General features: G+C 42.8%; 1 protein-coding gene across 2 annotated transcripts in view; it reads left to right on the plus strand.

The window, feature by feature from the left end:
* The window catches only part of SLIT3 (slit guidance ligand 3), a 768,837-nt gene that overhangs the window by 408,906 nt on the left and 341,543 nt on the right, over positions 1 to 18,388 (plus strand). For both annotated transcript variants that reach the window (XM_045026794.1, XM_045026795.1), the window contains one exon: positions 2,026 to 2,097. In XM_045026794.1, coding sequence (XP_044882729.1) covers positions 2,026 to 2,097 — 72 coding nt within the window. The remainder of the gene's footprint in view (positions 1 to 2,025; positions 2,098 to 18,388) is intronic.

Below are 18,388 nucleotides of genomic sequence, written 5' to 3' on the forward strand. Positions count from 1 at the left end.
GCTCCACTTAGGAAGAAACAGTCAGTTTCACACATACAGAATGGGAAGAGACTGTCTAGGAAGGAGTATGGCAGAAAGGGATCTAGGGGTTATAGTGGACCACAAGCTAAATATGAGTCAACAGTGTGATGCTGTTGCAAAAAATGCAAACGTGATTCTGGGATGCATTAACAGGTGTGTTGTGAGCAAGACACGAGAAGTCATTCTTCTGCTTTACTCTGCGCTGGTTAGGCCTCAACTGGAGTATCGTGTCCAGTTCTGCGCACTGCATTTCAAGAAAGATGTGGAGAAATTGGAGAGGGTCCAGAGAAGAGCAACAAGAATGATTAAAGGTCTTGAGAACATGACCTATGAAGGAAGGCTGAAAGAATTGGGTTTGTTTAGTTTGGAAAAGAGAAGACTGGGAGGGGACATGATAGCAGTTTTCAGGTACCTAAAGGGGCGTCATAAGGAGGTGGGAGAAAATTTGTTCATCTTAGCCTCTAAGGATAGAACAAGAAGCAATGGGCTTAAACTGCAGCAAGGGAGGTTTAGGTTGGACATTAGGAAAAAGTTCCTAACCGTCAGGGTGGTTAAACACTGGAATAAATTGCCTAGGGAAGTTGTGGAATCACCATCCCTGGAGATATTTAAGAGTAGGTTAGATAAATGTCTATCCGGGATGGTCTAGACAGTATTTGGTCCTGCCATGAAGGCAGGGGACTGGACTCGATGACCTCTCGAGGTCCTTTCCAGTCCTAGAATCTATGAATCTATAAGCCTAAAGGCTCTGGACCTTCTTAACAAAACAGTTGTAAGAATTTTTAATCATGTGCAAAAGACTTATTTTCCCTTAATCTTGTTCCTGTAAATGGTTGAACAATTGTAACTAAAACATCCCTCAGAATGTCAGCCTTAGGCAGGCACCCAGCATGAATAATTTCAACACAAGCTGTTTGGCAAAATAATAAGCAAATGAATATGGCCTTTTTATAAGGTATGTCTATACAGCTATTGGGAGTGAGTATCACAGCCCAGGTCAACAGACTCCTGCCAGCAGGGCTCAGGCTCGCGTGTTAAAAGTAGCTGTGCAGATGTGTTGATGTTCAGGCTTGGGCTGGAGCTTTGGCTCTGAAGTTCACACCTTTTTGGAGGCTTCAGAACCCAAGCTCCAGCCTGAACCAGAGCATTCACATTGCTATTTTTAGTGCACACAAGCCCCACTAGAGCAAGTCTGTCAACCCCGGCCATGAAACATGCTCACAGTAGTTGTGTAGACATACCTATATTAGAAGTTTGGCAACCTGAAGTATTGGCATTGCTACCCATGCTGCCTCTAATGCAAATCCTAAAATTATAACTTACAAAAGTTTTGTAACATTTTAAGAGCAAAGAAATTTGAGAGTGATCTGCGAAAAACGCATCTTAAAGTGTTGTACTGCAGGTTAAAAATGTCATTTTTCTAATTGATATGCAACACGTCTTCTGAGCAAAACTAGTCGAATTTTTATTTGTTTTATTTTGCATTTAATTTGAGTAAATTATTTGATTCTATGATTCTGTTCATCCAGTTAAGCTGTCAATGTCAACGTAAATTGAAGATTTGATCATAGGAAAGCCCAGCATTTTAAAATGTTATTAAGAAAATGTATACATTTTATTTCCTTTTTAAACAGGTAGATTAATACCGTGTCATGGGAGAAATGGGAAAAAGCCACACTTGCACCAAAATTTAAAGATTACAAAGCTGAGGTTCACTTTTGTGCTGCAAATATCGTGGTAGTGAGTCACACGCACTGATCGATATGACAGCCCATAAAAACACATTTAGACATATGGTGGAAGTTCTGTTACTTGTATAGCCATTTTTAACAAATGCTATCACTTATTTATTTATTTTTTAAAAAAAGGAAATATTGGGATTTCTTTGCCAAAGTCTAACAAGTCTGTAGTTGCCAAACTGGTTATATTCTATTATCTCAATGCAGTTTAGGGAAATGTGTTCTCTTTGTTAATATGATGTGTTTTTCCTCTTCCCTTATTTAGAGATCTAAGTGAAAACCAAATTCAAGGAATCCCAAGGAAGGCCTTTCGAGGAATTACTGATGTGAAGAACTTGTAAGTGATGCCTTATTTGATGTTTGTTGTGAAGTGTATTCAACATGCTGGGGCCTAAATTAGCTATTACCCTACCACATAAGAAAAAGATCTTGCTGTCATCGTGGATAGTTCTCTGAAAACATCTGGTCAGTGTGCAGCAGCAGTCAAAAAAGCGAACAGAATGTTACGAACTACAGTATCAGGAAAGAGATAGGTAATAAGACAGAGTATATCATAATGCCACTGTTTAAATCCATGGTATGTGCACACCTCGAATACTGCATACAATTCTCGTCTCCCTGTCTAAAAAAAGATTAGAATTGGAGAAGGGCAACTAAAATGATTAGATATGGAACAGCTTCAACGTAAGGAGAGATTAAAAAGACTGGGATTGTTCAGTTTAGAAAAGAGACGACTAAGTGGGGATATTATAGAGGTCTATAAAATCATGAATATTGTGGAGAAAGTGAATAAGGAAGTTTTACTCGTCCCTTCACAAGTTTCAGGGATCATCCAGTGAAATTAATAGTAGGTCTGAAACAAACATCTGGAAGTACTTCTTCACACACTTCTCAATCAACATGTGGAACTTTTTGCCAAGGGATTGTGAAGGCCAAAAACATAACTGGGTTCAAAGAAGAATTGGGTAAGTTCATGGAGGATAGGTCCATCGGTGGCTATTAGCCAACACGGTCAGGGATGCAACCACATGGTCTGAGTGTCCCTAAACCTCTGACTGCCAGAAGCTGGGACTGGACTACAGGGGGTGGACCACTTGATAAATTGCCCTATTCTGCTCATTCCCTCCGAAGCATCTGGCACTGGCCACTTTTGGAAGACAGGTTACTAGGCTAGATGGACCATTGATTTGTCCCAGTTTGGCCATTCTTAAGTTGTTACATTCTTATATTCTCTGTGCTACTGCGATTATTTATTTGAGCGTCAGATGTGAGTTCAGGTCTATGCAGCATGCATAGAAAGATGGTCCCGGCACCTAGAAAGATGTTCTTTGACTGTAACCTATATGCTCCCCTCAGTCCACAAAAACAATTCCCATCCATCAGTAGGAGTTCTGATCAAAGACAGATGTGCAGATTATATTCTTAAATTTGGAGACCCTACTATGCCAACAATGCATAATCTTACCTTGCAAAGTTTGGTTAAATTACAGACTATGTGCTAAAGTATATCAGTCAAAGGAAACAATACAGCAGATCAGTGAGAAGTTGAAAGGGAACAGCATCACGATGTTAGCTGAAGTTGTTTTTTTGTTCTTTATTCCAGAGCTTCATTCAAAGAGTGCAGGTAATTATATTACAGAGCATAGGTCAGAGCTACACAGATCCAGCACAAACTTCAGAGTAAAGAAAGTGAGAAAATGGTATGACTTTTGCTAGGCAGAAGAAATTAACTTGATGAACAGGTTTTATTTTCTTTCTGACATTTGCATTCCTGTCCTGTGTTTCAATAAAAGCCATTTAAGGGTAAAATCTGTTTATTTGTGGTAATACAATTACCTTAAATTAGTTTGGCCCTTGGCTTTCTCTAAACATAAACAAAAGAATACAGTTATGTAAAGATTTCCTATTGTACCTTCCCATGGCTGCACCTTATGTAGAGGCCATATGTGCTGCACTGTCTTAGGCTAGTATCACTCCATTGCTACTGTTAGAGGCAAGATAGGGCCATCTTGAAACAAGCCTGGTTATAGCCAGCAGGTTGTCAGTGTGGCAGAGGTTCAGTGCCTGGTCTCCTTCCCCCGAGGAAGGCTGCTTTCTAGACTAAGAAAAGGAGGCAAAAGTCTCTCAAATTCATTGTAAAACTGTGTAACATACATAACATATGTCATGTTATAGGAGTATTAGCACTGTGATAGTGTAACCTTCTGGTGAGTGTGTATTACAGGTCTTCCTCTGTGCTATGAGGACATGAGTTATTACAGTCCCCAGTTACAGAGCCTTGACTCTTCAGCACACGATGTAGTAGCTCTGGAGGTGACTGGTTCAGTCCCCGATGTGTTGGCCAGGAGGATGGCTGTGGCAGTAGCCACGCACAGGCCCTGTCAGAGGTAGTGACCCCATTGTGCTAAGCACTGTGTGCACATATAATGTAAACCCTGAGCCTGCTCCAAAGAGATAATATGTGGATATAACAACCAGAGAGGGGGAGCATAGGTTAACACTGAGACTATTAAGCTCTATGTAATAAGCAGCAGTCACAGCATAGTAGATGGTTAGGTATTACCAAGTGTCTTTGTATCCGTAGATATGAAATAGAAGTGTACCGGTAATTTGAATTAAAGTACGTGCAATAAACAGCTCCCCTTCTACATTAGGTTGTGTGAGTGTTCAAGTGAACAGAATAATATTAGCTTAGTGTTGCATTGAGTACAGACGTAGGTCTCCATTACCCCATTTTATGGATATTTTGTGCTTCATTTGGGACATCTGCACTGAGAATCTTTTTTCTAAGGAAGTTGAATTATTTTCTAATCTTAAGACATGTCTGTCTATCCACATCAGTCTAGGGAAGGGATAGTCAATAGGTGGACCACAGGCCAAATCCGTCCCGCCAGATGCTTTTGAACAGACCACGAAAACTTTTTTTTACTTATTATCATCATTATTGTGGTGTGCATTTCCTCAATAAACCATTAACTTTGTTTGGCCTTTTTACTGTTGTACCTGAAAGGCTGCTTGTGGGCATTTTCAACCTCACAACATGTTACAGTAACACATAGACAGCCTAATTACATGACAGTGGTGAATATTGGGGTGCCAGGGAGTCACAGGTGGAATAACCCATTTTGTGTTATTTTGTTTATTAATTAGGCATAGTTTTTGATATATTAATTTTGGTTCACTTATTTTTGGTTGTTTCTGAAGCATGATTTTAACACAGTTTTTGAGTTGTATTAGTAGTTTCCTTTGTTTGGACTAATTCAATATTTTGGGGGAGGGAGTTATACTTTTTATTAGCAGCGAAGAGTCCTGTGGCACCTTATAGACTAACAGACATATTGGAGCATGAGCTTTCATGGGTGAATACCCACTTCGTCAGATGCATGCATCCGACGAAGTGGGTATTCACCCATGAAAGCTCATGCTCCAGTACGTCTGTTAGTCTATAAGGTGCCACAGGACTCTTTGCTGCTTTTACAGATCCAGACTAACACGGCTACCCCTCTGATACTTGATACTTTTTATTAACATTTGTTACCATAGGTTATTGTGACTTTTTGTAAGCTTTTACCTACTTTTTACAATTGTGTTTAGAATTAGGATAAATGTGTAGGCCCAGTTATCACAAATGTAAATATAAAGCTTTAACTAAAAATAAAGTATATTGTAAATTCATAAGTTTTATTAACTTCTAAAAACTGTTTTAACATTTTTAACTATTAAATATAAGATATAATTGTTAGACATAACTGGTATTTAATCATCAAATTTCTAATTTCTAATTTTGAAATAAAAAAATTACAAACCTTGAAATATAATCATATGTTTTTTCTTTTCCTTTTTGCTATCTGCTTAAACTAAAATAAACATATTTTTATCATTGTAATTTTATAAACAAATGTCCAATCCAAAGCAAAAAATTAGGGATTATGTTGTAGTAAGTGGGCCTACAAATTTACTCTAGTTGTAGGCACAACTGTAAAAAGTACATAAAAGCTAATAAAATGTCACAATAACAAAAATGTTGTCTTAATTAAGATGGAATCTATGCTAACATAACCCAGTCCCTGTCCAATATTAAACAGTGTTAAACCAAGTTCAGGGTTTGATATACAGAGATTTCAACCGGCTTGGTACCATGGTAAACACACCATTAAACATCACTTTAACCTTTTTATTAAAGATACAGAAAAGAAGGAAGAACAGTTACATCAATTGAAATGTAAATTAAGAGCAAGGCTTCCGTTTTAACAACACCCCTTGTTCCCTTTCCCATTCGATGGAGAGAGTTTTTAGAAGGAAACCCTCCTTGTTTGACACTCTCTTAGATGGTAGCAAAGATGCTAATAACTGTGTTTTTGAGGAAAAGAGAAGTTAGTACAGATGGGCTGGAGCTGTTGCTGCTGTTAGTCTGATCCAATTTCTGAATAGAAAAACAAGCCAAGCATACGAAACAGGGAGTGAAGAGAACACCAAGATAGAAAATGCCCCTTCTGTCTCTGGTGGCTGGAAAAACACAGGCACACCACATGATCTTATCAGCCACTCTGAGACCTGGAACTGGAAACATGTATCAGTCTCAGGCTGTTTAGGGCATTTCATTTAGTTGCCTCTTTCTAGTCATAGCCTTATATCACTGTACATGCAGTCTTGGCTGGCTAAGCCAAACTCTTATTAGACAGAAGGACAAAAAGAGAGAGGAAAGAGAAGAAATAAGGTGGGGAAAGAAAAGGGCATTTGCTGGAGTGGGGAGGAGAAAGAGAAATGAGAGACTCTCCGTAATCCCAGGGTTTCAGCCAGTGAAGGGGGTTGTGATGTAATGATCAGGATGAAGGTTCAGAGTCCCAGGACATGGTGGGGTTGGCAGCTATGATGGTGAAGCTGGTTCCAGTAGCACACTACAGCAGTTTTAGCTACATAATAGATTTTTTATTAGCTTCCCAATCTGGTATTTTTACTGTAGACCCCATGGGAACACTCTTTTTTGAAGTGCCTCTCCATAGCAAACGTCCTACTGACATCTTTCTACAAATATGTGCTACAAACATCTTTAATGATACAAGACTGGAACACGGTACAAGGGGCTTTGGTTTATATATACAGGAAATTCTGCTGTTTTGAAGCAACAATACTGAGGATGGAAAATATACCTAGGGAGCTGGATAAGTAGTTTATTCTCATATCTACAGTCAGTTTCCCTCTATAATTAAGGTATGAATCATGTGTCTACCATGGTCCATTAGAGAAGATGGCAACTGCTTCTGGACACAGATTGCTGTCCAGTTGCTGAGAGAAATATTGCTTAAGGTTTATAAGCCAATTTGCCATTGGACAAAAAATTAGAACCTCTCTCAAGCGATATCTTTAAATCAGTGGTTCTCAACTTATTTACCATTGTGAGCCTATATGTGCTTCAGTTTTCCCTATATTTTGTGTGGTTACTGGGTGTGGGGGGAGGGGGGCGAAGGAAGACTGTTTGCCCTCAGGGTGAGGCAAAGAAACATAGGTTTGAATGACGCCTAGCAGCTTATGTCTGAATGAATCATTGAAAAGGACTGGCCAAGGCCAACCCTGCATATCATTTGGAGAATCTGAGAAGACAATGGCAAATCCAGTCACCAGGACAGTAACACCTAGCAACCAATGACCCAGAGGGAGATGGATTCCTCCACCTCTCAGCAAGGAAGCTGAGCAAAGATCCCAGCTCAAAAACAAAGGACTGGGAAGGTGTGAGGTGAAGGGAATAAGAGTTGGCTGCTGGAAGGAGTCAGGGTTCTCACATGGGAAGTGACCAAGATCAGACAGAGAGAGGCAGAGGCTGGATAATGGGATTCACTGCAGCTTGGCTGGGCTCTGGGCTAACCAGAATGCTCTATGCTTGAACCTTCATTTCTTTATGCTAACCTAGGGACTTTCTATGCTGTATTCCAGTTGACTAATAAACCTAGCTGTTTTCAGAACACTGTTTGAGTGTAGCTGCCAATGCTTACATTGTCACTTGCCAATGCACTTACATAGCATGGTCTACCGTTGTAAACCAATGCACATTTATTTTGCTATTTAATACATACCGTAATATCTAGACCATTATAGCATGCAAAAACATTTCTGTGAATATTGGTTCTACTTATTAAATAAGTTCTCTTGATCTATGCTCATCCCCCCGTTCTATTTACTTTCTGTTAACATATATAACAGATTAGCTTTTTCAAAAAATGAATTTCCAACTTGCATATTCAAGTTTTCACAAAAGCTGAATTTTTCATTTAACACAAACAGTTGTTTGTGCACTCACACAAGCAGAGAACAGGAACAATGCTGTGTGACATTTCTTACCCATCACAGTTAAGCAACACAGTTTCTATTTACAATATTCATGATCCATTCACACACAGAGAGGGGGGGGTGAATAAATAGTCTAATTAATTAAAATAATGCATAAATCTGAGGCAATGACAATATGCTTGCAGATATTTCACAAGCAGAAAGAAGGTAAGTGATCATGAATTATTTGGTGAGCTCTGATTACAATGTGCAGCATATCTTAAGGTTGCATTAGAAACCTTAATAACCTTCGGTTCTCCAAAACAACTCCCACCTTCTCATGTTCTCTGTATGTGTATATATATCTACTTACTATATGTTCCATTCTATGCATCTGATGAAGTGAGCTGTAGCCCACGAAAGCTTATGCTCAAATAAATTTGTTAGTCACTAAGGTGCCACAAGTACTCCTGTTCTTTTTGCAGATACAGACTAACACGGCTGCTACTCTGAATCCTTAGGTTGGGATTTTCAAGGGACCCTAAACTCTTAGGCTCTTTGAAAATCCTAATCTTCATTTCTTGACTCCCATCTGATTGAATTTGCCAATTTAACGTTACATTCATATTGGAGTTTGCACAAGATTATTTGGGGAAGAGAAAATGAATCAGTGGTCTGATTATCAACTGGTTTAAGAAGATGTAAAATCTGGAGTAAATATTAAAGTCAATTATTACAAAAATATAAAACCACTTAATGAGAAGGAAGTTGGGTCCTGCATGTTTATACTTTTGTATTTGAGTACACAGAGGATGACCAGCAAGTGTTTGTCTCTGATGTCTATGTGAGACACATAATATTTTAAATATGTTCCAATATATGAGCGTTTAAAAGGCAAATACATTTGTATTTTGGAATGGATTCCACATTGTTTTGATCCTGAACATTGATATTTCTTGAGCATCTTCAGAGGTGCCTAACCGTTCAGAGATAAAGTATAACCATTTATATGAGAAATTTATTCTGGAGACAAGTCTCATGTATCCTTTAAGGGATGAATGGATCATATTATTTATAACTAAAAACCTTTTAAAAGTTTTCTTCATATCCCTAAATTCACAATTACTTTCTAAGGGTATGTCTACACTACAAGACTATTTCGAATCAACTTAAGTCGAATTTGTGGAATCGACCTTATGAAGTCGAATTTGTGTATCCACACTAAATACACTAATTCGACTGTGTGAGTCCACAGTAACGGGGCCAGCGTCAAATTTGGAAGCGATGCACTGTGGGAAGCTATCCCACAGTTCCCGCACTCCCCGCTGCCCATTGGAATTCTGGGATTTCCCCCCAATGCATGCTGGGGGAAAAAATGTGTCGAGGGTGGTTTTGGGTAACTGTCATCATTGAACCGTCAATCACCTCCTCCCTCCCTCCCTCCCTGAAAGCGCCTGCGGGCAATCTGTTCGTGCACTTTTCTGCTCAGTGACAGCGCGGGCGCCACAGCACTGCGAGCACAGAGCCCGCTGCACTTATGGCCGTTGTCAACTCCTCGCACCTTATCGTCCACCTCTTCCACAGTCAGCTGCTGAGAAATAGGGCTACTTTTCAATGGTGCTGCGAGCACTGGTGGACCATGGGGAACGTTTTACCAACATCAACGTCGGGTGGCCAGGCAAAGTTAATGACGCGCGTGTTTTCAGGAACTCTAGTCTGTTTAGACGCCTGCAGGAAGGTAGTTTCTTCCCGGACCACAAAATAACTCTTGGGGATGTGCAGATACCTATAGTGATCCTCAGGGACCCAGCCTACCCGCTAATGCCCTGGCTCGTGAAGCCCTATACAGGCGCCTTGGACAGCGACAAGGAACTCTTCAAGTACCATCGAGCAGTGTGACCTGTGACTGTTCAGTTTCTTTACAGAGAAGCTGAACCTGCCCCTGTTTCTTTACCAAGTTACTGTTGACTAGCATCTGCAGTTACATACCCCGTCCACCCCGCTTCCCCCACTTCCAACACACGTTTAAAAATAAAATACATGTTCCACTGTAACTTTACAAAGGTTTCTTTATTGATGACTTTGCGTTAAAGGGTTGAAACTGGGACGCGGACTGTGCTGGGTAGGGTGTGCGGTGATGTAAAGACCGCCTCTAAACTCGAGGAATGACAGGCTCCTGCTCCCAGAGCGGTCTGCAGTGCCGGACTGGTTGTTTCAACGGAGCCTGCCATCCCTCCTTTTTGGGACTCTGTGTGTGGGGGCTATGTGGCCTTGTGGCGGGGGAGGACGGATACAGATTCCTCTGCTGCGTGGCTCTGTGGTCCAGGACAGGGACCGTTGCATGAGATCTGTAACCCCCCTCCCCCGCTACAAAGTCACATCCCCCCCACCCACACAGAACCTGCAAACCACCTCCCATACCGACCAGGGTGCCTACTGACTGCACTGTGTGTGTGACCTGCTGCTGATCCTGCCCCCGTCTCTGTACCCTGCTAAAGGTGACTGTCCTATGCAATACCCTACCCCCTTCCCCACCCACCCACCCACCCCTTCAAACACAGTGTTGTGTAAAAAAGCATGACGGAAACAGTAATTAACAGCAAAGTATTTTTAATAATTAACCAGACAGTCAGGGGATGAAACTGGGATTGGGGCTTGGGTGAGTCAGGAAGGGAAGGAATTCTCAAAAATTAGGGTATGAGAGCTTTTGGGTACTTGAGCACTCTGCTGGGGTGCAGTGACATTTTTCATGGCCCCTGGCGCCACTCCTTCTGGTTACTTTGGGTGACGGGAGGTATGGGACTTTGTGGCGGGGGAGGGCGGTTGCAGATACACTGCGGGGGGGCTCTGTCCTCCTGGCTGCGCTCCTGCAGAACATCCACAAGGCGCCAGAGCGTGTCCGTTTGCTCCCTCATTAGTCCAAGCAGCGTTTGAGTCGCCTGCTTGTCTTCCTCACGCCACCTCTCCTCCTGTTCGCTGTGTGAGTGCTGGTACAGAGAGAGGGTCTCCCTCCACTGGCTCTGCTGGTCCGCCTCGGCTCGGGAGCACCCCATAACTTCAGCGATCATCTCGTCCCCTGTCTTTTTCTTTCGCCGCCTAATCTTTGCCAGCCTCTGTGAGGGGGATGCTGTGGCAGGTCTGGAGACAGTCGAAGCTGTGTGATGGGAAAAAGGGAGTGAATTCCTTGCAAAGATTCATTTTTGTGAACAATGAACACAGTCTAGTCTGTGTCTGTGAACAACACCATGCACAGCACCTATCTCGTCCGCACTCCTGCAGCAGGCAATCCTGAAAGCATAAACTCTGCCCCTGTTCTACCCCATCGCAGTGTCCCCCGACCCTTGCACTTCTGGGTTGAGATCCCAGTGCCTGATGGTGCAAATTTCATTGTCGCGGGTGGTTCTGGGTAAATGTAGTCAGTCATTCCTTCCTCTGGGAAAGTAACGCCAGACAATCATTTCGAGCCCGTTTTCCCTGGATTGCCCTGGCATACGCCAGAGCGTGGCAACCAGGGAGCCTGTTTTGCCTTTTGTCACTGTCACCGTATGTGTACTAGATGCCGCGGACAGAGGGGATTCAGCAGCGCTACACAGCAGCATTCATTTGCTTTTGCATGACAGCAGAGATGGTTATCAGCCATACTGTACCATCTACCATGCCATTGTAAATTGGCAAGGTGATGATGGTTACCAGCCGTATTGCATTATACCTTCTGCTGCTGTCATAGGTGCCCCTGGCCGAGATCAGACGGGGGCGCAAAAGACAAAACTGGGAATGACTCCCCGAGTCAATCCCTCCTTTATGGTATCTAAAAATAGAATAATTCCTGCATAGAATATGGGGCTACTGTAGTAGAGATCCAGTGTTTCAGAGAACCAGAGAGCACAGCCACTCCGTGTCAGATTATTCAGGAATGATGAGCTGTATGGCATTCACAGGGGGTGCTCCTGCAACAACCCCACCTGTTGCTTCCCTCCTCCCCCAGCCTTCCCGGGCTACCGTTGCAGTGTCCCCTGATTTGTGTGCTGAAGTAATACAGAATGGAGGAATAAGAAACAGTGACTTGTTACTGAAATGAAATAAGGGGAAGGCAGCCTCCAGCTGCTATGATTGTCCAGACAGGACATTAAGCAGTGTGTGGGAGAGGAAAACAGCATCCTGCTGCTATGACAGTCCAGGCAGTACAGAATCTTTTCTTTACACATGAAGGGCGGGGGCTGATGGAGCTCAGCCCCCTGTTGCTATGATGAAGACGGTTAGCAGGCCGTCTACTTATGGGCTGATGACGAGGACGGGTACCAGTCGTATTGCACTACACCATCTACTGCAAGGCTGATGATGATGACGACGGATATCAGTCTTACTGCACCATCAGCCACCCATGAGGCGGGAGGGGGGAGAGGATGCTACAGTACAGTGCCGCAGCATCGCGTCTACCAGCAGCATTCAGTACACATAGGGTGACATTTAAAAGAGTCAAGAGATGATTTTTTTTCCTTTTCCTTCTGGGGGTGGGGGAGGGGGGTACATTGACGAGCTATGCCCTGAACCGCCGCGGACAATGTGTTTGACCGTACAGGTATTGAGAGATCAGCCAAGAATGCAAATGCTTTTCGGAGACTGCAGGAACTGTGGGATAGCTTGCGTCCTCAGTCCCCCCTCCCTCCATGAGCGTCCATTTGATTTTTTGGCTTTCCGTTACGCTTGTCACGCAGCAGCGTGCTGAGTCTCTGCTACGCCGTCTGTCCGGAGATTTTTTAAAAATATTTTGGACCAGGCGTAACATTACAGTAATTCCCCTAATTAGATGCAGGAGTCTCCAAGCGAGATCACCCTGAGGAGGGTCACTGAGGCCGATAGAGAGCGCATGCTGCGTGAAAGCCAGCACAAACCAGGGGCCTATGCAGCCGTGCTCGGGGAGGCAATGCTCCCTGAGTACCTCATGAAAGCCTGGCGCGGAAAAGTGTGCTACCACGGAGCACCCAATAAGGCAGCTCTCCCCAGGAACCTCCTGCGGAGGATTTTCGATTACCTCCAGGAGAGCTTTGTGGAGATCTCCCAGGAGGATTTCTGTTCTATCCCCATATATATAGAGACCTCCTTTTCACATACTTCAGATTGCAGTTATATTAAGAATAAAAGTTTACATGTTTAAAGCACTTACCGACTGCTCCTTCCCCTGATTCAGGGTCCGGGTTAACGGCCGGGGAGGGTTGGTAGGGGATCTCCGTGAGGATGATGAAGAGATCCTGGCTGTCGGGGAAACCAGCGTTGTAAGCGCTGTCGCCTGCCTCGTCCTCCACAAACCCTTCCTCATCTTCCCCGTCCGCGAACATCGCCGAGGAACTGGCCGTCGACACTGTCCCATCGTCAGAGTCCACGGTCACTGGTGGGGCAGTGGTGGCAGGCTCCGTAGCGTCCGTTTGCCGCTTTGATTTTTTGGTAGCCTTGTCTGGGGTCCTTGATTTTCACGCGGCGCTGCGTTGCATCCCGCCTGTATCTTCTGTCTCTCATGGCTTTGGAGACCTTCTCGTAGGTCTTTGCATTCCATTTTTTGGAGCGCAGCTCCGAAAGCACAGACTCCTCGCCCCACACACCGATCAGATCCAAGACTTCCCGGTCAGTCCATGCTGGGGCCCTCTTTCTATTCTGAGATTGCATGGACTCCTGTGCTGGAGAGCTCTGCATCGCTGCCGGTGCTGCTGAGCTAGCCCCGATGACCAAACAGGAAATGAGATTCAAACTGGCCAGACAGGAAAAGGAATTCAAATTTTCCTGGGGCTTTTCCTGTGTGGCTGGTCAGAACATCGAAGCTCGGACTGCTGTCCAGAGCGTCAACAGAGTGGTGCACTGTGGGATAGCTCCCGGAGCTACTAAGTTCGATTTGCATCCACACCTAGCCTAATTCGACATAGCCATGTCGAATTTAGCGCTACTCCCCTCGTCGGGGAGGAGTACAGAATTCGAACTAAAGAGCCCTCTATGTCAAATTAAATGGCTTCCTGGTGTGGACGGGTGCACGGTTAATTCGAATTAACGCTGCTAAATTTGAATTAAAGTCCTAGTGTAGACCAGTCCTAAATATTCCAGTGGATTAAATCTTTCTAACTCCTGTAATTGCTATTCATTGTGATATTGACCATAATGTATTCAGGAGGTATCCCTGTGGCTGTCACATTCACTTTCAGAGAAATTCCATGATAATGCAGCATTATTGTACTATTAAAATAATGTGTTATCAACTTAACTCTTGTTAATTTAATGAATATGTTGTTTAACTTTCACCGTCTGATCCTCCCCTAATTATAAATGCAAAAACCACATATTCCACATTTACATCATTAAAAAGATGTGATGTATTGAAATGCATGTGCATATTCCCTGTACAATGCAGCATGCATTTAATATGATTTTTCTCATAATGCACAAAGCAATCAAGGAGAGAGGTTAAGTCTTGGTACTAGGTATTTCTTGATACAGAATTTTTTCTTTATTCTCATGTTGAATTAAAGTGTTATAAAGAGTGATTGCACTGAGAATTTAGTGTGTTGTGTTTGCCACCAGGGAATCAAGGTGGGATTGTCAGGATAAACCTTTTCCATCTTTACTATGACACTATACTGTGTACACTTGCAAGCTTGAAAAACAACAATAGCATCCCCGATACCATCATGGCAAACCTGGTGGCTGAAATTTGTGACTTTGTCTTCACCCACAACTATTTCATATTTGGGGACAATTTATACCTTCAAGTCAGCAGGACTGCTATGGGTACCCTCATGGCCCCTCAGTATGCTAATGTTTTTATGGCTGACTTAGAACAATGCTTCCTCAGCTCTCATCCCCTTATGCCCCTACTCTATGTGCGCTACATTGATGACCTCTTCATCATCTGGACCCGTGGGAAGGATTGAGGAATTCCACCAAGATTTCAACGATTTCTATCCTACCATCAACCTCAGCATGGACCAGTCCACACAAGAGGTCCACTTCCTAGACACTACAGTGCTAATAAGTGATGGTCACATAAACACTGCCCTTTACTGGAAACCTACTGACCGCTATACTTATCTACATGCCTCCAGCTTTCATCCAGATCACATCACACAATCCACTGTCTACAGCCAAGCTCTAAGATACAACTGCATTTTCTCTGATCCTCAGACAGAGACAAACACCTACAGACTGTCTATCAAGCATTCTTAGAACAGCAGTACCCACCGGGTGAAGGGAAGAAACAGATTAACAGAACCAGAAGAGTACCGAAAAGTCACCTACTACAAGATAGGTCCAACAAAGAAAGTAACAGAATGCCACTAGCCATCACTTACAGCCCCCAACTAAAACCTCTCCAGTGCATCCTCAAGGATCTACAACCTATCCTGAAGGACGATCCCTCACTCTCACAGACCTTGGGAGACAGGCCAGTGCTCGCTTACAGACAGCCCCCCAACCTGAAGCAAATACTCAACAGTGACTGTACACCATACAACAAAAACACCAACCCAGGAACCAAACCCTGCTACAAACCCCGGTGCCAACTCTGTCCACATATTTTTTCAAGGGACACCATCATAGGACCTAACCACATCAGCCATACCATCCAGGGCTCGTTAACCTGCTCATCTACCAATGTGATATATGCCATCATGTGCCAGCAATGCCCCATCTGCCATGTACATTGGCCAAACCAGACAGTCTCTATGCAAAAGAATAAATGGACACAAATCTGACATCAGGAATCATAACATTCAAAAAACAATCTCTCTGGTCACTCAATAACAGACCTCAAAGTGGCAATTCTTCAACAAAAAAAAACAACAAAAAAACTCCAATGTGAAGCTCCAGAACTGGAATCAGTTTGCAAACTAGATATCATCAGATTAGGCTTAAATAAAGACTGGGAGTGGTTGGGTCATTACAAAACCTAAACTTAATTTACCCAATACTAATTTCTCCCTACTGTTACTCTCACCTTCTTGTCAACTATCTGTAATGGGCCACTCTCTTACCACTTCAAAAGTTATTTCTCCTCCCTTGGTATTCTGCTGTTAATTGCTTTATCTCATTAGACTGACTTAACACTTGGTAAAGCAACCCACATCCTTTCATGTATTTATACCTGATCCTATATCTTTTACTTCATACATCTGATGAAGTGGCTTCTAGCCCATGAAAGCTTATGCCTAAATAAATTTGTTAGTCTCTAAAGTGCCACCAGGACTCCTCATTTTTGTTTGTTTTCTTTTGTTTTGCTGATACAGACTAACGTGGCTACCACTGAAACTTAAACTCTGGCTTCCTATTCCACGTAAAGGACAGCTGGCAGTGCCACAAACACGTATTTATCACCTTCCCATACCCTTAAAAAGCCTGGAGAAAAATGCCTTGTGGCATGACCTTAAGGTTACCAAATCTGACCAAAATTTCCAGTAAATTCTTGGAATGTATTGGGAATTTTTTTTTGTTTCAGAAAGTGGATAAATTAACCAGGCAGACAGCCATTTTAGTCTTGGAGTTAAAAAAAGAGCAGACTTTAACAAATTCATAGAACTGATAGCTAAGGCCCCTGGGAAGAAAATCAAAAGAAAAAGATGTTCAGGAGAGCTGGCAGTTTCTCAAGGAAACAGTATAAATGCACAACTGTCAACTATTCCAATGTAAAGAAAAGATAGGAAGAATAGTATGAGGCCAATATGGTTCCATACGGAGCTCTTTGATGACCTGGAAATCAAAAAGGAATCCTACAGAAAGTGGAAACATGGACAAATTGCTAAGGAGGAGTACAAAAGAAGAGCACAAGCATGTAGGGACAAAATCACAAAGCCTAAAACAGAATATGAGTTAAACCTGGCAAGGGATATAAAAGGTAATAAGAAAAGGTTCTAGAAATACATTAGGAGGAAGAGAAAGATGAAGGAAAGTGTAGGTCCTCTACCTAGTGAGGAAGGAGAGCTAATAACTAATTACATCAAAAAGCCTGTGGTGTTTAATGGCTGTTTTGCTTCAGTCTTCATTAAAAAGGTCAATGGTAACTCAACACAATTAATATATGATAGCAAGGAAGAAGGAATGCAAGCCAAAATAAGAAAAGAATGGGCTAAAGAATATTTAGATGAGCTAGATGCATTCAAGTCAGCAGGGCCTGATGAAATTCATCCTAGGGTACTTAAGCAATCTTGGAACCATTCGCAATTGTTTTAGAGGACGGGTGAGGTCTGGGTGAGGTCCCAGAAGCCTGGAGAAGGGCAAACATAATACGTGTCTTTAACTTCAATACCTGGAAAGATCCTGGAACACATTATTAAACAATCATTTTGTAAGCAGCTGGAGGATAATAGGTTTATAAGAAGTAGCCAGTATGGATTTGTCAAGAACAAATTTTGCCAGACCAATCTATTTTCCTTCTTCAACAGGTTTACAGGCTTAGTGGATAGGGCAAGAGCAGTAAATGTGATCTGTCTTGACTTAGTAAAGTTTTTGACACAGCCCACATGATGTTCTCATAAGCAAATTAGGGAAATATGGTCTAGATCAGTGTTTCTCAAACTAGGGCTGCCGCTTGTTCAGGGAAAGCCCCTGGTGGGCCGGACAAGGAGATGCAGGAAGCTGCACAGGCCAAGGGACATACTGGCTACCCCTTCCCATAACCCCCATTGGCCTGGAGCTGGAAGCTGCGATCGGCCGAACCTGCGGACGCGGCAGGTAAACAAACCGGCCCGGCCCGACAGGGGCTTTCCCTGAACATGCAGCGACCCTAGTTTGAGAACCACAGGTCTAGATGAAATTGCTATAAAGTGGGTACACAACTGATTAAAAGACCATATTCAAAGAGTAGTTATCAATGGTCTGCTGTCACACCCTCCCAGTTTATCTAGTGAGGTTGCACAGGGGTCAGTCCTGGTTCCAGTACTATTCAATATTTTTATTAATGACTTGGATAATGGAATTTAGAATATGCTTATTAAATTTGTGGATGATGTCAAGGTGGGAAGGGTTGCGAGCACTTTGGAGGACAGGATTAGAATTCGAAACAATCCTGACAAATTAGAGAATTGGTCTTAAATCAGCAAGAAGAAAATCAATAAAATACTTCACTTAGGAAGGAAACATCAAATGTCAGTTATTCCCCCTTCTGTGCTAGTACTGCTCAAAAGGATCTGGGGGGTTATAGCAGATCACTAATTGAATATGAGTCAACAATGTGATGCAATTGCAAACAAGGCTAACGTTATTCTGTGGTGTATTAACAGGACTGGTGCATATAAGACACGGGAGGCAATTGTCCTGCTCTATTTGGCCCTGGTAAGGCCTGAGCTGAAGTACTGTGTTCAGTTCTGGGTACCACACTTCAGGACATGTGG

This window comes from Mauremys mutica, chromosome 8 (assembly GCF_020497125.1).
Source record: "Mauremys mutica isolate MM-2020 ecotype Southern chromosome 8, ASM2049712v1, whole genome shotgun sequence".
NCBI lineage: Eukaryota > Metazoa > Chordata > Testudines > Geoemydidae > Mauremys > Mauremys mutica.